The following is a 24,007-nucleotide window of genomic DNA, read 5'->3' on the forward strand; positions in this document are numbered from 1 at the left end:
ATTGTCATATTCACTCTGTACAGTGGTCCTCATCATATTGTCATATTCACTCTGTACAGTGGTCCTCATCATATTGTCATATTCACTCTGTACAGTGGTCCTCATCATATTGTCATATTCACTCTGTACTGTGGTCCTCATATTGTCATATTGACTCTGTACAGTGGTCCTCATATTGTCATATTCACTCTGTACTGTGGTCCTTGTCATATTGGCTCTGTACAGTGGTCCTCATCATATTGTCATATTGGCTCTGTACAGTGGTCCTCATCATATTGTCATATTGGCTCTGTACAGTGGTCCTCATATTGTCATATTCACTCTGTACAGTGATCCTCATCATATTGTCATATTGTCTCTGTACTGTGGTCCTCATCATATTGTCATATTGGCTCTGTATGTTGGTCCTCATATTGGCTCTGTACAGTGGTCCTCATATTGGCTCTGTACAGTGGTCCTCATATGGTCATATTGGCTCTGTACAGTGGTCCTCATATTGTCATATTGACTCTGTACAGTGGTCCTCATATTGTCATATTCACTCTGTATTGTGGTCCTTGTCATATTGGCTCTGTACAGTGGTCCTCATCATATTGTCATATTGGCTCTGTACAGTGGTCCTCATCATATTGTCATATTGGCTCTGTACAGTGGTCCTCATATTGTCATATTCACTCTGTACAGTGATCCTCATCATATTGTCATATTGGCTCTGTACTGTGGTCCTCATCATATTGTCATATTGGCTCTGTATGTTGGTCCTCATATTGGCTCTGTACAGTGGTCCTCATATTGGCTCTGTACAGTGGTCCTCATATTGTCATATTGGCTCTGTACAGTGGTCCTCATATTGTCATATTGGCTCTGTACAGTGATCATCATGTTGTCATATTCACTCTGTACAGTGGTCATCATCATATTGTCATATTCACTCTGTACTGTGGTCCTCATTATGTTGTCATATTGACTCTGTACAGTGGTCCTCATATTGTCATATTGGCTCTGTACTGTGGTCCTCATATTGTCATATTGACTCTGTACTGTGGTCCTCATATTGTCATATTGACTCTGTACAGTGGTCCTCATCATGTTGTCATATTGGCTCTGTACTGTGGTCCTCATCATATTGTCATATTCACTCTGTACAGTGGTCCTCATCATATTGTCATATTCACTCTGTACAGTGGTCCTCATCATATTGTCATATTCACTCTGTACAGTGGTCCTCATCATATTGTCATATTCACTCTGTACAGTGGTCCTCATCATATTGTCATATTGGCTCTGTACAGTGGTCCTCATCATATTGTCATATTCACTCTGTACAGTGGTCCTCATATTGTCATATTCACTCTGTACATTGGTCCTCATCATATTGTCATATTGGCTCTGTACAGTGGTCCTCATCATATTGTCATATTGGCTCTGTACAGTGGTCCTCATCATATTGTCATATTGGCTCTGTACTGTGGTCCTCATCATATTGTCATATTGGCTCTGTATGTTGGTCCTCATATTGGCTCTGTACAGTGGTCCTCATATTGTCATATTGGCTCTGTACAGTGGTCCTCATATTGTCATATTGGCTCTGTACAGTGATCATCATGTTGTCATATTCACTCTGTACAGTGGTCATCATCATATTGTCATATTGGCTCTGTATGTTGGTCCTCATATTGGCTCTGTACAGTGGTCCTCATATTGTCATATTGGCTCTGTACAGTGGTCCTCATATTGTCATATTGGCTCTGTACAGTGATCATCACGTTGTCATATTCACTCTGTACAGTGGTCATCATCATATTGTCATATTGGCTCTGTACTGTGGTCCTCATCATATTGTCATATTGGCTCTGTACTGTGGTCCTCATCATATTGGCATATTGGCTCTGTACAGTGGTCCTCATATTGTCATATTGGCTCTGTACAGTGGTCCTCATTATATTGTCATATTGGCTCTGTACAGTGGTCCTCATATTGTCATATTGGCTCTGTACGGTGGTCCTCATATTGTCATATTGGCTCTGTACGGTGGTCCTCATTGTCATATTGGCTCTGTACAGTGGTCCTCATCATGTTGTCATATTGGCTCTGTACGGTGGTCCTCATCATGTCGTCATATTGGCTCTGTACGGTGGTCCTCATCATGTTGTCATATTGGCTCTGTACGGTGGTCCTCATATTGTCATATTGGCTCTGTACAGTGATCCTCATGTTGTCATATTCACTCTGTACTGTGGTCCTCGTCATATTGGCTCTGTACAGTGGTCCTCATATTGTCATATTGGCTCTGTACGGTGGTCCTCATATTGGCTCTGTACAGTGGTCCTCATATTGTCATATTGGCTCTGTACAGTGGTCCTCATCATGTTGTCATATTGGCTCTGTACGGTGGTCCTCATCATGTCGTCATATTGGCTCTGTACGGTGGTCCTCATCATGTTGTCATATTGGCTCTGTACGGTGGTCCTCATCATGTTGTCATATTGGCTCTGTACGGTGGTCCTCATCATGTTGTCATATTGGCTCTGTACGGTGGTCCTCATCATGTTGTCATATTGGCTCTGTACGGTGGTCCTCATCATGTTGTCATATTGGCTCTGTACGGTGGTCCTCATCATATTTGCTCTGTACAGTGGTCCTCATATTGTCATATTGGCTCTGTACAATGGTCCTCATATTGTCATATTGGCTCTGTACAGTGATCCTCATGTTGTCATATTCACTCTGTACTGTGGTCCTCGTCATATTGGCTCTGTACTGTGGTCCTCATTATGTTGTCATATTGACTCTGTACAGTGGTCCTCATCATATTGTCATATTGGCTCTGTACTGTGGTCCTCATATTGTCATATTGACTCTGTACTGTGGTCCTCATCATGTTGTCATATTGACTCTGTACTGTGGTCCTCATCATGTTGTCATATTGGCTCTGTACAGTGGTCCTCATCATGTTGTCATATTGGCTCTGTACTGGGGTCCTCATCATATTGTCATATTGGCTCTGTACTGTGGTCCTCATCATATTGGCATATTGGCTCTGTACTGTGGTCCTCATCATATTGGCATATTTGCTCTGTACAGTGGTCCTCATATTGGCATATTGGCTCTGTACAGTGGTCCTCATTATATTGTCATATTGGCTCTGTACAGTGGTCCTCATATTGTCATATTGGCTCTGTACGGTGGTCCTCATATTGTCATATTGGCTCTGTACAGTGGTCCTCATATTGTCATATTGGCTCTGTACAGTGGTCCTCATCATGTTGTCATATTGGCTCTGTACGGTGGTCCTCATCATGTCGTCATATTGGCTCTGTACGGTGGTCCTCATCAGGTTGTCATATTGGCTCTGTACGGTGGTCCTCATCATGTTGTCATATTGGCTCTGTACGGTGGTCCTCATCATGTTGTCATATTGGCTCTGTACGGTGGTCCTCATCATATTTGCTCTGTACAGTGGTCCTCATATTGTCATATTGGCTCTGTACAATGGTCCTCATATTGTCATATTGGCTCTGTACAGTGATCCTCATGTTGTCATATTCACTCTGTACTGTGGTCCTCGTCATATTGGCTCTGTACTGTGGTCCTCATAATGTCATATTGACTCTGTACAGTGGTCCTCATCATGTTGTCATATTGGCTCTGTACTGTGGTCCTCATCATATTGTCATATTGGCTCTGTACTGTGGTCCTCATCATATTGGCATATTGACTCTGTACTGTGGTCCTCATCATATTGGCATATTGGCTCTGTACAGTGGTCCTCATATTGGCATATTGGCTCTGTACAGTGGTCCTCATATTGGCATATTGGCTCTGTACAGTGGTCCTCATCATGTTGTCATATTGGCTCTGTATGGTGGTCCTCATCATATTTGCTCTGTAAGGTGGTCCTCATATTGTCATATTGGCTCTGTACAGTGGTCCTCATATTGTCATATTCACTCTGTACTGTGGTCCTCGTCATATTGGCTCTGTACTGTGGTCCTCATAATGTCATATTGACTCTGTACAGTGGTCCTCATCATGTTGTCATATTGGCTCTGTACTGTGGTCCTCATCATATTGTCATATTGGCTCTGTACTGTGGTCCTCATCATATTGGCATATTGGCTCTGTACAGTGGTCCTCATATTGGCATATTGGCTCTGTACAGTGGTCCTCATATTGGCTCTGTACAGTGGTCCTCATCATGTTGTCATATTGGCTCTGTACGGTGGTCCTCATCATATTTGCTCTGTACGGTGGTCCTCATATTGTCATATTGGCTCTGTACAGTGGTCCTCATATTGTCATATTGGCTCTGTACAGTGGTCCTCATATTGTCATATTGGCTCTGTACGGTGGTCCTCATCATGTCATATTGGCTCTGTACGGTGGTCCTCATCATGTTGTCATATTGGCTCTGTACGGTGGTCCTCATCATATTTGCTCTGTACGGTGGTCCTCATATTGTCATATTGGCTCTGTACAGTGGTCCTCATATTGTCATATTGGCTCTGTACAGTGGTCCTCATATTGTCATATTGGCTCTGTACAATGGTCCTCATATTGTCATATTGGCTCTGTACAGTAATCCTCATGTTGTCATATTCACTCTGTACTGTGGTCCTCGTCATATTGGCTCTGTACTGTGGTCCTCATAATGTCATATTGACTCTGTACAGTGGTCCTCATCATGTTGTCATATTCACTCTGTACAGTGGTCCTCATCATATTGTCATATTCACTCTGTACAGTGGTCCTCATTATATTGTCATATTCACTCTGTACGGTGGTCCTCATCATATTGTCATTGGCTCTGTACTGTGGTCCTCATCATATTGTCATATTGGCTCTGTACTGTGGTCCTCATCATATTGTCATATTGGCTCTGTATGTTGGTCCTCATATTGGCTCTGTACAGTGGTCCTCATATTGTCATATTGGCTCTCATCAGTTGTGGATGTTAGTCAAATGTTAGGACTACGATAGGAGTCATTCATATGTAATAAACTAACTCCCTTATGTTTGTCTGCCTTTCTTAGTTTAATCCTGATGATAAATCTGCCCAGCACCACAATGCCCACCACTGTCTGGAGATTACAGTCAACTGCAGTCCCATCATTGACCACTGTATCATACGCAGCACTTGCACAGGTACCTTACAACACAATGTCTCCATCTCTCCACAAACCTACCTGCCTTTCACTAAGCATAGTTTTAGCATCTCAGCCCTCCCTGCCTTTCACTAAGCATAGTTTTAGCATCTCAGACCTACCTGCCTTTCACCTAGCATAGTTTTAGCATCTCAGACCTACCTGCCTTTCACTAAGCATGGTTTTAGCATCTCAGACCTACCTGCCTTTCACTAAGCATAGTTTTAGCATCTCAGCCCTCCCTGCCTTTCACTAAGCATAGTTTTAGCATCTCAGCCCTACCTGCCTTTCACCTAGCATAGTTTTAGCATCTCAGCCCTCCCGGCCTTTCACCTAGCATAGTTTTAGCATCTCAGCCCTCCCGGCCTTTCACCTAGCATAGTTTTAGCACCTCAGCCCTACCTGCCTTTCACTAAGCATAGTTTTAGCATCTCAGCCCTACCTGCCTTTCACCTAGCATAGTTTTAGCATCTCAGACCTACCTGCCTTTCACCTAGCATAGTTTTAGCATCTCAGACCTACCTGCCTTTCACCTAGCATAGTTTTAGCATCTCAGACCTACCTGCCTTTCACCTAGCATAGTTTTAGCATCTCAGACCTACCTGCCTTTCACCTAGCATAGTTTTAGCATCTCAACCCTCCCTGCCTTTCACCTAGCATAGTTTTAGCATCTCAACCCTCCCTGCCTTTCACCTAGCATAGTTTTAGCATCTCAGCCCTACCTGCCTTTCACCTAGCATAGTTTTAGCATCTCAGACCTACCTGCCTTTCACCTAGCATAGTTTTAGCATCTCAGCCCTCCCGGCCTTTCACCTAGCATAGTTTTAGCATCTCAGCCCTCCCTGCCTTTCACCTAACATAGTTTTAGCATCTCAGCCCTACCTGCCTTTCACTAAGCATAGTTTTAGCATCTCAGCCCTACCTGCCTTTCACCTAGCATAGTTTTAGCATCTCAGCCCTCCCGGCCTTTCACCTAGCATAGTTTTATTATCTCAGACTGACCTGCCTTTCACTAAGCATAATTTTAGCATCTCAGACCTACCTAGTGCAGTCTAATTTTCATGACACCTAAATGTATTATAATGATCATAGCTCATAGGGCGATATTTTGACAGTGTCTTCCACACATGGAATTGAGACAGTGGGTGGGTATCTGTCTGAAGTGTAGTGGATACACCGGGCTCTACCATGCTCACCTGGCTGGCTCTACACCTGTTGGTTTCAGTGGGCTCAGCGGTCTGTGTGAGCGGCCAGGGCGCTTGTCCCACCATCAAACACTGCAACATCAGCGACTGTGAGAACGTGGGGCTTTACATCACTGACCATGCACAGGTAGGTAACGCACACCACTCTTTCCATATGGCACTTGATTACTCAAATCATCCCATTTCCAAGACTGTGCTGTGCAACTCTGCAACTCATTATTTGTTCCCAGGGAATCTACGAGGACAATGAGATCTCCAACAACGCTCTGGCAGGGATCTGGGTGAAAAACCATGGCAACCCTATCATCAGACGGAACCACATCCACCACGGCAGAGACGTGGGCGTCTTCACCTTCGACCACGGCATGGTGAGATGACACTATTGTTCTGGTCTGGCTACATTAGGGTTGCAAAAGGTCGGGAATTTGGGGAATTTTGCTTATAACAGTTAAACTATCCCCAATTCAATGGAATTGTAACCCTCTGCATGCACAGTGCACTCTTCCATCACATGTACAGCTGATTCTCAAGATCTTGCACACTAATGAGATGCTATTGAGCCCACACTACTACCCTGTCGGAGCAAAGGACTACATGCTTTCTGGTAAGTTTTGATTACACTACTGGGTGGGGTGAATATATATCATATGACGTATGTCATTTTTTTGTTAATTAGCAAATAGTAGCTAACTTGTTTCTAACTTGTTAACAGTTTCTGCTAGTTAGTTTTTGCTACCATGTGGGTTTTAGCTTGCTTGAGCCTGCTAACTGAGGCGTGTTAATTCACCTGTTTCCATACATGTTCCATTTTAAAATATTTGTCTTACAAAGGAGTTGTTTAATCTAACTGATTAACTATTTATCTGTACATGGAATTGTATTCTAATTATTTTTTTTAACTATTGTTTCTGATCTTTACAGGAAAATGCCACGGGCACTATCTGATGTGTGGAGACATTTCACTGCAGCTAATGTAGAAGGAAAAGCTGTGTACATTTGCAAATATTGTGCCAAATCATATGTGAAGAATGCAACAAAGATGCAGAATCATCTGGTCAAGTGCATAAAGTTCCCTCGGCGCTCAGGTATTTTCACTGGTGACAGACAATGCTGCAAACATGAAGTCTGTATGGTCTAAAGTGGAGGAGTCCTAGCCTCACATCACACCCATTGGCTGTGCTGCTCATGCGTTGAATCTCTGGCTACCCCTGAGATGACGCTCCATATTGGTCTGGCTACCCCTGAGATGACGCTCCATATTGGTCTGGTCTGGCTACCCCTGAGATGACGCTCCATATAGGTCTGGTCTGGCTACCCCTGAGATGACGCTCCATATTGGTCTGGTCTGGCTACCCCTGAGATATGACGCTCCATATAGGTCTGGTCTGGCTACCCCTGAAATGACGCTCCATATTGGTCTGGTCTGGCTACCCCTGAGATGACGCTCCATATTGGTCTGGTCTGGCTACCCCTGAGATGATGCTCCATATTGGTCTGGTCTGGCTACCCCTGAGATGACGCTCCATATTGGTCTGGTCTGGCTACCCCTGAGATGACGCTCCATATAGGTCTGGTCTGGCTAACCCTGAGATGACGCTCCATATAGGTCTGGTCTGGCTACCCCTGAGATATGACGCTCCATATTGGTCTGGTCTGGCTACCCCTGAGATGACGCTCCATATTGGTCTGGTCTGGCTACCCCTGAGATGACGCTCCATATTGGTCTGGTCTGGCTGCCCCTGAGATGACGCTCCATATTGGTCTGGTCTGGCTACCCCTGAGATGCCGCTCCATATTGGTCTGGTCTGGCTACCCCTGAGATGACGCTCCATATTGGTCTGGTCTGGCTGCCCCTGAGATGACGCTCCATATTGGTCTGGTCTGGCTACCCCTGAGATGACGCTCCATATAGGTCTGGTCTGGCTACCCCTGAGATATGACGCTCCATATAGGTCTGGTCTGGCTACCCCTGAAATGACGCTCCATATTGGTCTGGTCTGGCTACCCCTGAGATGACGCTCCATATTGGTCTGGTCTGGCTACCCCTGAGATGATGCTGCATATTGGTCTGGTCTGGCTACCCCTGAGATGACGCTCCATATTGGTCTGGTCTGGCTACCCCTGAGATGACGCTCCATATTGGTCTGGTCTGGCTACCCCTGAGATGACGCTCCATATTGGTCTGGTCTGGCTACCCCTGAGATGACGCTCCATATTGGTCTGGTCTGGCTACCCCTGAGATGACGCTCCATATAGGTCTGGTCTGGCTACCCCTGAGTTGACGCTCCATATAGGTCTGGTCTGGCTACCCCTGAGATGACGCTCCATATTGGTCTGGTCTGGCTACCCCTGAGATGACGCTCCATATTGGTCTGGTCTGGCTACCCCTGAGATGACGCTCCATATTGGTCTGGTCTGGCTACCCCTGAGATGACGCTCCATTTTGATCTGGACTACAGTTGTGACTAGAGGCTCTTTCTCATTTTTTCTCCATCCCTTGCATCCTCTCGCTTCCTTCTCTATTGTATTATAGGAGAATGTCTAAGGCCCCTCTCATCTGACATTCTTCAATGTGTTTTGAGGAGCGTATGCAAGGTAATGAGGAAAGAATTGAGGAAGAACCTTGGTTTCTACTGTAGCTGGCGTATAAAACTGTCTTTTTGCTGTAAATACTCAGTCTGTAGCCGTTCTTGTTCTTAAAGAGAAGTGTTGCCTTCCGGTTTCATCCGACTGTAGGTTTTGAAGACCCACCACTGGTTTTAGTTACATAAACCTTAATCCACAGCTTCTAAAAACATGGAAATGTATTCCTAATTTTGGTTACACAAGACATCGGATTGAGGTCATTTTCTCAATAGGAAAGCAAAGTTTTTTTTAACACCTTGCTCTTCTCAACTGTATTTTGGAGAAGGTCTAAGGTTCCTTTCCTGTGAAGTTCTTATCCAATGCTTTTGAAAAGGAGGAGTGATGATCTGATGAATCGAGAAAAGTTGAATTGAGAAATAGCCATGGTATTCTGATTTATTACTGACGTGACTGTCTCCTCCTGCAGGGCTACTTTGAGAGCTGCAACATCCACAGGAACCGCATAGCTGGCTTTGAGGTGAAGGCGTACGCCAACCCCACGGTGGTGCGCTGTGAGATCCACCACGGACAGACGGGAGGGATCTACGTGCACGAGAAGGGCAGAGGACAGTTCATCGAGAACAAGATCTATGCAAACAACTTTGCTGGAGTGTGGGTCACCTCCAATAGCGATCCTACAATAAGGTCAGCGGGGTTTCAGTCAAATACATTCTCTCTTTCTCTCACTTTCTCAAAAACAATATCCTCTTTTGCTGTCTCGTCTCTCCCTTTGTCCATTATGCAATCTATATTACGTTGTATTGATGCTGATGTGTAAATGGATAGTCAATGGTGCCATTTTTCCACGTTGTGTCAATCACAGGGGCAACGCCATCTTCAACGGTAACCAGGGTGGCGTTTACATATTCGGTGACGGCCGAGGCCTCATTGAGGGGAATGATATCTACGGTAACGCCTTGGCAGGGATCCAGATCAGGACGAACAGCTGCCCAATCGTACGACACAACAAGATCCACGACGGACAGCACGGGGGCATCTATGTGGTAAGTAGAGCTTTCTAGAACCTTTTTAAATGTGTATTTAAAGAAAGCACATAATCACATGTTTAGTACTTATGAAGCTTATAGCTGTGGTTTATCTGCAACCCTTTAGCATATTTAACCACTATTAGCCCGTCATATTAGTGTTAAATAAACCTTCATACAGTAGGCAGCAGACTGACAGAGGATAAGGATGTTAGTAATGTAATTCATATGTGTCTCCCCTGTAGCATGAAAAGGGACAGGGGGTGATTGAGGAGAATGAGGTCTACAGCAACACGCTGGCAGGAGTCTGGGTGACCACAGGAAGCACACCTGTCCTCAGGAGGAACAGGATACACAGTGGGAAACAGGTATGGACATAGAGGGAGATAGATGGAGAGTTGTATTTATTAGGGATCCCTCTTCCTGGGGTCCAAACACACCAAGCACCCACATTACAGATAAAACAGTGAACTATGTTTGTACTGAATGAGCTAAAGATAAAACAGTACATCATATAACATCCCTACACCACCACATATCCACAACACAACATGTTCAATACCACCATACAACAATATCACAATGTGTGTGTATGCATGTGTCTGTACCTTTGTGTGTCTGGAGAGAGAGAGATAGATGGAGAGAGAGAGATGGGGGAGGGCACTGTCAGTTGAGTGGCCCATGGAGCCAACTGATCTCCCACGGATGGATGGACGAATGAATGAATTAAATTTGCCAATAACCTGCAACTAAACACTCACCTCCCCTCTTGTCTTGTGGGTCATACAGGTCGGCGTCTACTTCTATGACAACGGCCATGGAGTGTTGGAGGACAATGATATCTACAACCACATGTACTCTGGAGTTCAAATCAGGTGAAAGGGCTGGAACTCAAAATTAATAGACAACCACACGGTGGGACCCACTGACAACCACACGGTGGGACCCACTGACAACCACACGGTGGGACCCACTGACAACCACACGGTGGGACCCACTGACAACCACACGGTGAGACCCACTGACAACCACACGGTGAGACCCACTGACAACCACACGGTGAGACCCACTGACAACCACACGGTGAGACCCACTGACAACCACACGGTGAGACCCACTGACAACCACACGGTGAGACCCACTGACAACCACACGGTGGGACCCACTGACAACCACACGGTGGGACCCACTGACAACCACACGGTGGGACCCACTGACAACCACACGGTGAGACCCACTGACAACCACACGGTGGGACCCACTGACAACCACACGGTGAGACCCACTGACAACCACACGGTGGGACCCACTGACAACCACACGGTGAGACCCACTGACAACCACACGGTGGGACCCACTGACAACCACACGGTGAGACCCACTGACAACCACACGGTGGGACCCACTGACAACCAAACGGTGGGACCCACTGACAACCACACGGTGGGACCCACTGACAACCACACGGTGGGACCCACTGACAACCACACGGTGGGACCCACTGACAACCACACGGTGGGACCCACTGACAACAACACGGTGAGACCCACTGACAACAACACGGTGAGACCCACTGACAACCACACGGTGAGACCCACTGACAACCACACGGTGAGACCCACTGACAACCACACGGTGGGACCCACTGACAACCACACGGTGGGACCCACTGACAACCACACGGTGGGACCCACTGACAACCACACGGTGAGACCCACTGACAACCACACGGTGGGACCCACTGACAACCACACGGTGGGACCCACTGACAACCACACGGTGAGACCCACTGACAACCACACGGTGAGACCCACTGACAACCACACGGTGAGACCCACTGACAACCACACGGTGGGACCCACTGACAACCAAACGGTGAGACCCACTGACAACCACACGGTGGGACCCACTGACAACCACACGGTGAGACCCACTGACAACCACACGGTGGGACCCACTGACAACCAAACGGTGGGACCCACTGACAACCACACGGTGGGACCCACTGACAACCACACGGTGAGACCCACTGACAACCACACGGTGGGACCCACTGACAACCACACGGTGAGACCCACTGACAACCACACGGTGGGACCCACTGACAACCACACGGTGAGACCCACTGACAACCACACGGTGGGACCCACTGACAACCACACGGTGGGACCCACTGACAACCACACGGTGGGACCCACTGACAACCAAACGGTGAGACCCACTGACAACCAAACGGTGAGACCCACTGACAACCACACGGTGGGACCCACTGACAACCACACGGTGAGACCCACTGACAACCACACGGTGGGACCCACTGACAACCACACGGTGGGACCCACTGACAACCAAACGGTGAGACCCACTGACAACCACACGGTGGGACCCACTGACAACCACACGGTGAGACCCACTGACAACCACACGGTGGGACCCACTGACAACCACACGGTGGGACCCACTGACAACCACACGGTGGGACCCACTGACAACCACACGGTGGGACCCACTGACAACCAAACGGTGAGACCCACTGACAACCAAACGGTGGGACCCACTGACAACCACACGGTGGGACCCACTGACAACCACACGGTGGGACCCACTGACAACCAAACGGTGAGACCCACTGACAACCAAACGGTGGGACCCACTGACAACCACACGGTGGGACCCACTGACAACCACACGGTGGGACCCACTGACAACCACACGGTGGGACCCACTGACAACCACACGGTGGGACCCACTGACAACCACACGGTGGGACCCACTGACAACCACACGGTGGGACCCACTGACAACCACACGGTGGGACCCACTGACAACCACACGGTGGGACCCACTGACAACCACACGGTGGGACCCACTGACAACCACACGGTGGGACCCACTGACAACCTGTGTAAATAATGTAGTGCATGTTGCTGATTTAATAAAGGCATTTAACGGATGATTTATCACATTGCTATGTACTTTTGTCATACTATTGATTTTAATTATATGCATTGATTGATTTGTTGGTTAATGTTTCCCACTGTAACAGAACTGGAAGCAATCCCAAAATCAGACGGAACAAGATCTGGGGAGGTCAAAATGGAGGCATTCTGGTTTACAACTCAGGTGAGAAACCAACTGTTAGTCTCTATCCATCCATTCTCCTCTCAGCTTGATTTTGTCTGGGGAGGGGTGAAGCTAGCACACATTTTCTTCAGAAAGTGTACCTTTTCTACATGAAATTCATGATGCAGAACAGTTAAGACACCCTGGATTCACAGGTTCTGAGTGGAGTGGCTCCATCATATTCCTGTGTCACTCAGATGCTCCCTCATGAACTCTATAACCATGATACATGAAAGGGGGATCTCTTGGCTGATATCCTGACTCTGTTTCAGGTTTGGGCTTCATCGAGGACAATGAGATCTTTGACAACGCCATGGCGGGGGTGTGGATAAAGACGGACAGCAACCCCACCCTCCGGAGGAATAAGATCCACGACGGGCGAGACGGAGGGATCTGTATATTCAACGGAGGACGAGGTTTACTAGAGGAGAACGATATCTTCAGGAACGCACAGGCAGGGGTCCTCATCAGCACCAACAGTCACCCCATCCTGAGGAAGAACAGGATATTTGACGGCTTCGCTGCAGGTGGGCGACGCTATGCTAGAAACTTATTGGATTGGTCCAATAAGAAATGCTCATTTTTTTGTTGCAAAAATGTATTTGACTTTGTGTGCGTATTAAGCAGTATTTAGCTTTGACTCCATGTGATTAATCAGTCCCGAGACTCCAGCTAAAATCGGCCTTTTGTTTATCTGACTTAAATTTTTCTGCATGTCCATTTAGCCTCACAATTAAGTTTTTTACCATTTTATTTTCAGGACAACCAGGGCTGAACACAAAACAATTTCACATAAGAGTCAGGGCTCTGTGCAGGCTAGTCAAGTTCTACCACACCGATCTCGACAATCCATTTCTGTATGGACCTCGCTTTGTGCACGGGTGCATTGTCATGCAGGAAAGGGCCTTCCCCAAACTGTTACCACAAAGTTGGAAGCGGAATCGTCTAGAATGTAATTGTATGTTGTAGCATTAAGATTTTCCGTCACTGGAACTACATTTTATTTTATTATTTGACCTTTATTTAAGTCAGTTAAGAACAAATTCTTATTTACAATGACGGCCTACCGGGGAACAGTGGGTTGTTCAGGGACAGTGCCTTGTTCAGGGACAGAAAGACAGATTTTTACCTTGTCAGCTTGGGGATTCGATTACTTTTCAGTTACTGGCCCAACGCTCGAACCACTTGGCTACCTGCCACCCCAACTAAGGGGCCTAGCCCAAACCATGAAAAACAGCCCCAGACCATTATTCCTCCTCCAATGCACTATGCATTCGGCAGGTAGCGTTCTCCTGGCGTCCGCCAAACCCCGATTCGTCCGTCGGACTGCCAGATGGTGAAGCGTGATTCATCACTCCAGAGAACTCGTTTCCACTACTCCAGAGTCCAATGGTGGCAAGCACGCAAGCCTAAGATCACCATGTGCAATGCCAAGTGTCGGCTGGCGTGGCATTGGTTTGGCATTGTGTATGGTGATCTTAGGCTTGTGTGCGGCTGCTCGGAAAACCATTTCATGATGCTCCCGACAAACAGTTATTGTGCTGACGTTGATCCCAGAGGCAGTTTCGAACTCGGTTGGGAGTGTTTCAATTGAGGACAGGCGATTTTTACGCCCTTCAGCACTCGGCAGTCCCGTTCTGTGAACTTTTGGCCTTCCGTTTCGCAGCTGACCCGTTGTTGCTCCTAGACGTTTCCTCTTCACAATATTAGACGGGGGCAGCTCTAGCAGGGCAGAAATTTCACAAACTGATTTGTTGAAAAGGTGGCATCCTATGATGGTGCCATGTTGAAAGTCAATGAGCTCTTCAGTAAGACCATTCTACTGCCAAAGTTTGTCTGGAGATTGCATGGAATCCACTAATTTGAAGGGGTGTCCACATACTTTTGTATATACAGTGCCTTAAAGTATTCAGACCCCTTGACTTTTCCACATTTTGTTACGTCAGTCTTATTCTAAAGTGTATTATATTTAAATAAAATCCTCAGCAATCTACACACAATAACCCATAATGACAAAGCGAAAACAGTTTTTTTTTTTTTTTTTGCAAAATTAAATTAGTATTGAGACATTTTGCTATGAGACTCGGAATTGAGCACAATTGCATCCTGTTTCCATTTATCACCCTTGAGATGTTTCTACAACTTGGAGTTCACCAGTGGTAAATTACATTTATTTAGAAAGGCACACATATAAGGTCCCACAGTTGACGGTGCATGTCAGAGCAAAAACCAAGCCATGAGGTCGAAGGAATTGTCTGTAGGTACCAAAAAAATGGAATGTCCCCAAGAACACAGTGGCCTCCATCATTCTTAAATGGAAGAAGTTTGAAACCATCAACTCTTTATAGAGCTGGCTGCCCAGCCAAACTGAGCAATCGGGGGAGAAGGGCCTTGGTCAGGGAGGTGACCAAGAACCCCATGGTCACTCTGACAGAGCTCCAGAGTTCCTCTGTGGAGATGGGAGCGTTTGCCATAAGGCACCTTAAGAAACAAGATTAGCTGGTCTGATGAAACCAAGATTGAACTCTTTGGCCTGAATGCCAAGCATCACGTCTGGAAGAAACCTGGCACCATCTCTACGGTGAAGCATGGTGGTGGCAGCATCATGCTGTGGGGGTGTTTCTCAGCTGCAGGGACTAGTCGGGATCAAGGCAAAGATGAACTGAGCAAATTACAGAGAGGTCCTTGATGAAAATCTGCTCCAGAGTGCTCAGGACCTCATACTGGGGTGAAGGTTCACCTTCCAACAGGACAACGACCCCAAGCACACAGCCAAGACAACGCAGGAGTGGCTTCGGGTCAAGTCTCTGAATGTCCTTGAGTGGCCCAGCCAGAGCCCGGACTTGAACCCGATCGAACATCTCCGGAGAGACCTGAAAATAACTGTGCAGCAACACTTCCCATCCAACCTGACAGGATCTGCAGAGAATGGGAGAAACTCTCCAAATACAGGTGTGCCAAGCTTGTAGCGTCATACCCAAGAAGACTCGAGGCTGTAAACGCTGCCAAAGGTGCTTCAACAAAGTACTGAGTGAAGGGTCTGAATACTGATGTGAATTTCTAAAAACCTGTTTTTGCTTTGTCATTATGGTTTATTGTGAGTAGATTTTTTTTTTTTTTATACTTTTTTGAATAAGTCCTTAACCTAACGTGGGAAAAGTCAAGGGATCTGAATACTTTTTGAAGACAATGTATAGTGTGTCTCCACCTTGTCGTCTGATAGTTTAGGTGGAAGTTTAACTATATTATACTAATGAAATCCTCTCAGATCTCCACAGGTGCTTAGGGGGTCCTGCATCTCCACTTCCCCCATGCTGATCCTGACCTGTCTCTGTTTCTATGCCCACCAGGTATTGAGATCACCAATCATGCCACGGCAACCCTGGAGGGCAATCAGATCTTCAACAACCGCTTTGGAGGGTTGTTTCTCGCATCGGGTGTCAACGTTACAATGAAAGGTAAAAGAGAACTTATTGTTACTAGAATCTAACATTATAGGAACTACTTATGGTCAGTCTCTTTGGCAAAATGGTGGTTTTGAATTATCTGAAATTGCCACTAAATTACTTTTTCTTATCTATACCTGGTCTGACCCCCCCCCCCCCCCCCCCCCCCCCCCCCCGTTCTCCTGTATTCCCCCCCAGATAACAAAATAATGAACAATCAAGATGCCATTGAAAAAGCTGTGAGCAGAGGTCAGTGCCTGTACAAGATTTCCAGTTACACCAGCTATCCAATGCACGATTTTTACAGGTAATAATTTCTTACCCTGTGTGTATAGATATCTCTACACATATCTGGATATATATATATATATATATAGAGAGAGAGAGATCTCTACACCTATCTGGATATATATATAGAGAGAGAGATCTCTACACCTATCTGGATATATATATAGAGAGAGAGAGAGATCTCTACACCTATCTGGATATATATATAGAGAGAGAGAGAGATCTCTACACCTGTCTGGATATATAGAGAGAGATCTCTACACCTATCTGGATATATATATATATATATAGAGAGAGAGATCTCTACACCTATCTGGATATATATATATAGAGAGAGAGATCTCTACACCTATCTGGATATATATATATATACACTGCTCAAAAAAATAAAGGTAACACTTAAACAACACAATGTAACTCCAAGTCAATCACACTTCTGTGAAATCAAACTGTCCACTTAGGAAGCAACACTGATTGACAATAAATTTCACATGCTGTTGTGCAAATGGAATAGACAAAAGGTGGAAATTATAGACAATTAGCAAGACACCCCCAATAAAGGAGTGGTTCTGCAGGTGGTGACCACAGACCACTTCTCAGTTCCTATGCTTCCTGGCTGATGTTTTGGTCACTTTTGAATGCTGGCGGTGCTTTCACTCTAGTGGTAGCATGAGACGGAGTCTACAACCCACACAAGTGGCTCAGGTAATGCAGCTCATCCAGGATGGCACATCAATGCGAGCTGTGGCAAGAAGGTTTGCAGTGTCTGTCAGCGTAGTGTCCAGAGCATGGAGGCGCTACCAGGAGACAGGCCAGTACATCAGGAGACGTGGAGGAGGCCGTAGGAGGGCAACAACCCAGCAGCAGGACCGCTACCTCCGCCTTTGTGCAAGGAGGAGCACTGCCAGAGCCCTGCAAAATGACCTCCAGCAGGCCACAAATGTGCATGTGTCTGCTCAAACGGTCAGAAACAGACTCCATGAGGGCCCGACGTCCACAGGTGGGGGTTGTGCTTACAGCCCAACACCGTGCAGGACGTTTGGCATTTGCCAGAGAACACCAAGATTGGCAAATTCGCCACTGGCGCCCTGTGCTCTTCACAGATGAAAGCAGGTTCACACGCACATGTGACAGAGGTGACAGAGTCTGGAGACGCCGTGGAGAACGTTCTGCTGCCTGCAACATCCTCCAGCATGACCGGTTTGGCGGTGGGTCAGTCATGGTGTGGGGTGGCATTTCTTTGGGGGGCCGCACAGCCCTCCATGTGCTCGCCAGAGGTAGCCTGACTGCCATTAGGTACCGAGATGAGATCCTCAGACCCCCTGTGAGACCATATGCTGGTGCGGTTGGCCCTGGGTTCCTCCTAATGCAAGACAATGCTAGACCTCATGTGGCTGGAGTGTGTCAGCAGTTCCTGCAAGAGGAAGGCATTGATGCTATGGATTGGCCCGCCCGTTCCCCAGACCTGAATCCAATTGAGCATATCTGGGACATCATGTCTCGCTGCATCCACCAACGCCACGTTGCACCACAGACTGTCCAGGAGTTGGCGGATGCTTTAGTCCAGGTCTGGGAGGAGATCCCTCAGGAGACCATCCGCCACCTCATCAGGAGCATGCCCAGGCGTTGTAGGGAGGTCATACAGGCACGTGGAGGCCACACACACTACTGAGCCTCATTTTGACTTGTTCTAAGGACATAATATCAAAGTTGGATCAGCCTGTAGTGTGGTTTTCCACTTTAATTTCGAGTGTGACTCCAAATCCAGACCTCCATGGGTTGATAAATTTGATTTCCATTGATAATTTTTGTGTGATTTTGTTGTCAGCACATTCAACTATGTAAAGAAAAAGTATTTAATAAGAATATTTCATTCATTCAGATCTAGGATGTGTTATTTTAGTGTTCCCTTTATTTTTTTGAGAGCGTTAGAGAGATCTCTACACTTATCTGGATATATATAGAGAGAGATCTACACCTATCTGGATATATAGAGAGATATCTCTACACCTATCTGGATATATATACAGAGAGCGTTAGAGATATCTCTACACCTATCTGGATATATATAGAGAGAGAGATCTACACCTATCTGGATATATATAGAGAGAGCGTTAGAGATATCTCTACACCTATCTGGATATATATAGAGAGAGAGATCTACACCTATCTGGATATATAGAGAGAGAGCGTTAGAGATATCTCTACACCTATCTGGATATATATAGAGAGAGCGTTAGAGATATCTCTACACCTATCTGGATATATAGAGAGAGAGAGATCTACACCTATCTGAATATATAGAGAGAGAGCGTTAGAGAGAGATCTACACCTATCTGGATATATAGAGAGAGAGTGTTAGAGAGAGATCTACACCTATCTGGATATATATAGAGAGAGATCTCTACACTTATCTGGGTATATAGAGAGAGAGAGATCTACACCTATCTGGATATATAGAGAGAGAGTGTTAGAGAGATCTCTACACCTATCTGGATATATAGAGAGAGAGATCTCTACACTTATCTGGATATATAGAAAGAGAGCGTTAGAGAGAGATCTACACCTATCTGGATATATAGAGAGAGAGCGTTAGAGATATCTCTACACCTATCTGGATATATAGAGAGAGAGATCTCTACACTTATCTCTAACACTCTCTCTCTATATATCCAGATAAGTGTAGAGATCTCTCTCTCTATATATCCAGATAGGTGTAGAGATATCTCTAACACTCTCTTTCTATATATCCAGATATCTCTACACCTATCTGGATATATAGAAAGAGAGCGTTAGAGAGAGATCTACACCTATCTGGATATATAGAGAGAGAGCGTTAGAGATATCTCTACACCTATCTGGATATATAGAGAGAGATCTCTACACCTATCTGGATATATAGAGAGAGATCTCTACACCTATCTGGATATATAGAGAGAGAGATCTCTACACCTATCTGGATATATAGAGAGAGAGATCTCTACACCTATCTGGATATATAGAGAGATAGCGTTAGAGATATCTCTACAACTATCTGGATATATAGGTGTAGAGATCTCTCTCTATCTGGTTATATAGAGAGAGAGCGTTAGGTGTAGAGATATCTATCTGGATATATAGAGAGATCTCTACACTTATCTGGATATATAGATAGAGAGATCCCTACACTTATCTGGATATATAGAGAGAGAGATCTCTACACTTATCTGGATATATAGAGAGAGAGTGTTAGAGATATCTCTACACCTATCTGGATATATAGAGAGAGATCGTCATCCAGGTATTCCAGAAAGCAAGATTATGAAGTTAGTCAGCAAACTTTGATAAACAGCCACATACAACTCTTGATTTTCTGGTTTATTGAGAATGCTACTTTTGTAAATGTTAAGTCTGTATTTCTCAAAAAGATGAAGTTATTTTAAGCAATGTTGGACTCATTGATCCATCTGTCCACTTTAATGGATGAAACTCATTTGGCTCGTCACCTGTTTCTTTGTTCTGTCCCTCCGGGTGGTCAGGTGTCACACCTGTAACACAACAGACCGCAACGCCATCTGTGTGAACTGCATCAAGAAGTGCCACCAGGGGCACGACGTTGAGTTCATTAGGCATGATAGGTACGTTACTGTTCTGTTTAATGCCTTTTTAATGACACATCTTATTACAGTGATATTTCACGCTAAGTTACTTTTAATTATATCTGGTTTTATATTGCACAATCATGTGCAGATCCTCTCCCTCCTGTGCCAAATGATATATCACATTCAAATCTGTTTGTGTACAGTAATTGACTCTAAGAAATGTGAGAAATCTAAAGAGCTGACTGGAGATGTGCTAGTATTTCAGTGGCTACTTGATCAGTTGATATTTTCTCCCGGTCTTCCACTTCAGTAATTTTCAATATAATATTCCGTATCTTCTCTGTAGATTCTTCTGCGACTGTGGAGCCGGAACCTTGTCAAACCCCTGCACGCTAGCCGGAGAGCCTACGCACGACACGGACACACTGTACGACTCCGCCCCTCCTATAGAGTCCAATACGCTGCAACACAACTGAGCTGGACCTCCCACCTCCGGACCTGTTCCCTATATAGTGCACTACTTTTGACTAGGACCCTGTGCTGGCCAGGTCAAAAGTGGTCCAATATGTAGGGAATAGGGTGCCATTTTGGACCGACACAGAAACTCCTCTTTGTTCAGCTAACTTGTCCACTAATGCATGGGAAGGAGGATCAATACAAAACAAACTGTTATAAATATTTCAATTGTTTCACACATGAAAATATGTAAAAATGGATGTTGTGGTGGATAAAGACAAGCTGAAAGGAGACATACATTTATATACTGAAAAATGTTCTGCTGTGGATGCACCGCTCCCCCCTTGTTTTCCTTCCCAGCAACGTATTGGCGGAGAGGAGAGGACCTGGTGGAAAGTAGTGCCCTATGAAGGGAATAGGATGCCATTTCGGACTCAGAGATATTGACTCAGGTTGAAGGAGAATTAATGGGAAGCATTGCAGTTTTATAACAGAGCTGGGGAGAGGTGGATGGACGCTAGCCATCTTCATGCCCCCCCGCCGCCTTTGCGAAGTGGTCAAGTCAGACTGCAGTTATTGTACAGAGCCATGAATGATGGCAGGACGGCACAGCAACGCTCAGAGCCATAAAAGGAACCAGTTCCTCGCCACACACTGCCTATGTCTCCAGGCAGCAAACCCCCGTGGCATTGGTATGGATACAACAAATGAAATATTAATGACCTAGCACTTCCGCTTTTAATTTTTTGGGTGAAAACAAAGTTTTTGATTTTAAATGCTTTTTTCCCCTGTAGCTTTGTATTTTCATGCAAAAATGTTACTGTACTTGAATGTCTTATTTTATTAAATATAATAGTTTTTTTGGGTTATTCAACCATAGACTTGCTGTAAGTGTACTCATGTCGCAGTATCTACGTTCTTTCTGTGAAAGAGAACCAACAAAAACATTTTCCCCAGCAATGTTGACTTTCAAATGTGAGACTTTTAGAATTGATCGTGGCTGTTTTTGAGTCTGAACACCTTTTATTTTTGTCTGCAATATGGAGTTCAAGGAGCCATGAATGCTTCTCTACATATTTCCTATTTGGACCATACTGCAGGTAAAACCTCAGTATAATTGTCAAAGTATAAGCGCTGGATTCAATTCGTATTGTGGGAAATCTGACCTAAATTTAGGGTAATTTCCGATTGAGCCGAAACATGCAACTTTCACTGAATGCAGTCCAAAAGCAGGAATATTGATTTAAAGGCATTTTATAATGCAGGTATTTTGTAATACGGATTGAATCCAGCCCTCAGTCTTGTGAAATCACAGCTGTCTTCATTTAGGCTCCAAGGTCCAGGGTATACTGTAGTGCTTTCCTAGTCTGGTCCCAGATCTGTTTGTGCCGTTTCCCATAATGACCACAGGAGTTGTCAACGCCACACGAACAGGTCTGGGACCGACCAGGGGAGTAAAACATTGCTGGAGCTTTTTATTTTTTTTGTAACACTAGAGCTCTACTGAGTGAGACTAAGTATCCACACAGCGGTAAATGGTTTATTACGTTCCCCTCCACCCCATCCATGTGTATTGGTGACTGTGGGCTCTCAAACAGCTTGAATTGTATGCATGTACCATAACACCCAGACTTAATATATTGTGGAGTATTCAATAACCATTATGTAGATGCTAGTGAATTAAAAGGGTTTACTTTCCTAGATAGAGAAACCTGGTCATTTTTTAAAATTAACTTTATTAGATGATAATACATTAATGACTTGTGGAAAAGAGCAGAAACTACAAAGAGAATGAAAAGGGTGTATTCAGGGATGGGAAAGGTTGCCGATAGAATGAATACTTTGACAAATGTATCGTGTAGAACACAGTATCTGAACGTTTTGTAAAGTTATGTCCTAAACAGGCCCCAACAACAAAACGGTGCATTTTCACAGGTTGCCGATCATCTGGAGAGCAAGGCAAACTGTATGCCAGCTGCTTTGGGGTCTTCAGCATACAAACATAGCTTCCTGTGGAACAAAAAAAAGACAGCCAAATTAGTTATGACAGTTCCACACCATATCAATTAAATTGGTTATTTTATTCCTGTACAGCGAGTGGACCACAGTATCTGTCTTAGAAATGCTGACAAGTCTTAACACCCAGGAAGTATACCAACTAACTATTTGAAAGGGGGATACCTAGTCAGTTGTAGAAAAATGCATTTACTCCACAATCAGATAGGTGTGGGGGACTGCCTTAATATTTGCTCATGGGTAGAACAGCTCTTCAAGTGTACAAAACATTAAGGACAGACTGACCAGGTGAATCCAGATAAATGCTATGATAACTTATTGATGTCACCTGTTAAATCCACTTCAATCAGTGTAGATGATGTGGAGGAGACTGGTTAAAGGATTTTTAAGCCTTGAGACGGATTGTGTCAACCACAACGCTGCCAAGTTTCACGCTCAACAGTTTCCTGTGTGTATCAAGAATGGTCCACCACCCAAAGGACATCCAGCCAACTTGACAACTGTGAGTAGCTTTGGAGACAACATGGGGCTGCATCCCCATGTTCTGGGGGGGAGGGGGGTCACGCAACTCAATATTAAGAAAGTGTTCTTAATGTTCGGTATACTCTACGTTGGTTACATCAAATATAGAGTTTAGCTGAGCAACTATCGTCATTACGGCCGGTATGTGCTTCCAAAAAAAAACGTCTGGGAGTAGAAATTTACAAGCAACAAAAAAATAATTTTTGGCACCTCTGATGTATTGTGCAGTCGTAGACTTGACCTGTGTGTGGCAGGAATGAGTGGTTTACATTGGGAGGTGGCGAATAGGCATGTTTTCAGTTGCTTGTAAATTTCTATTTCGACTTTTTTTAAGCACATAGCGGCCGTAACGGGAGTAAAAAAAGACAGCTCTGCAAGCATTATGTTGAACAACTAACGCAGACCAGCTAAACGTGAATAATTTTTGAGTACCACTTCAGCGTGACGGCGCACATGCGATTCCCACACTGCTCAAACCATTGGCTAAACATGTTGCATTTGCCTAACGTTGACAGAAGACTGCCTCTGCAGGAATGGAAGACTATAGACTTATGGATACTTAGTAATAATTGGCTGCTCTTCAGTAGCTAACTAGAAACAAGTTTAAATGTACAA

The 24,007-nt window shown here is 45.2% G+C and overlaps 1 protein-coding gene across 3 annotated transcripts in view; it reads left to right on the forward strand.

Annotated features, from left to right (window-relative positions):
• Positions 1 to 22,559, forward strand: part of LOC120046864 (F-box only protein 11) — a 48,166-nt gene extending 25,607 nt beyond the window's left edge. For 2 of the 3 annotated variants that reach the window (XM_038992437.1, XM_038992439.1), the window contains exons 9-21: positions 5,034 to 5,145; positions 6,370 to 6,476; positions 6,580 to 6,717; positions 9,402 to 9,619; positions 9,798 to 9,978; positions 10,206 to 10,328; positions 10,750 to 10,835; positions 13,007 to 13,083; positions 13,356 to 13,610; positions 16,434 to 16,541; positions 16,728 to 16,836; positions 20,336 to 20,434; positions 20,745 to 22,559. In XM_038992437.1, the coding sequence (XP_038848365.1) occupies positions 5,034 to 5,145; positions 6,370 to 6,476; positions 6,580 to 6,717; positions 9,402 to 9,619; positions 9,798 to 9,978; positions 10,206 to 10,328; positions 10,750 to 10,835; positions 13,007 to 13,083; positions 13,356 to 13,610; positions 16,434 to 16,541; positions 16,728 to 16,836; positions 20,336 to 20,434; positions 20,745 to 20,874 (1,743 nt within the window). In that variant the 3' untranslated portion in view covers positions 20,875 to 22,559. The remainder of the gene's footprint in view (positions 1 to 5,033; positions 5,146 to 6,369; positions 6,477 to 6,579; positions 6,718 to 9,401; positions 9,620 to 9,797; positions 9,979 to 10,205; positions 10,329 to 10,749; positions 10,836 to 13,006; positions 13,084 to 13,355; positions 13,611 to 16,433; positions 16,542 to 16,727; positions 16,837 to 20,335; positions 20,435 to 20,744) is intronic. The other variant, XR_005476861.1, reaches the window with a different exon arrangement.
• Positions 22,560 to 24,007: the final 1,448 nt, after the last annotated feature.

The sequence above is a fragment of the Salvelinus namaycush genome, chromosome 4 (genome assembly GCF_016432855.1).
Source record: "Salvelinus namaycush isolate Seneca chromosome 4, SaNama_1.0, whole genome shotgun sequence".
Taxonomy (NCBI): Eukaryota; Metazoa; Chordata; class Actinopteri; order Salmoniformes; family Salmonidae; genus Salvelinus; species Salvelinus namaycush.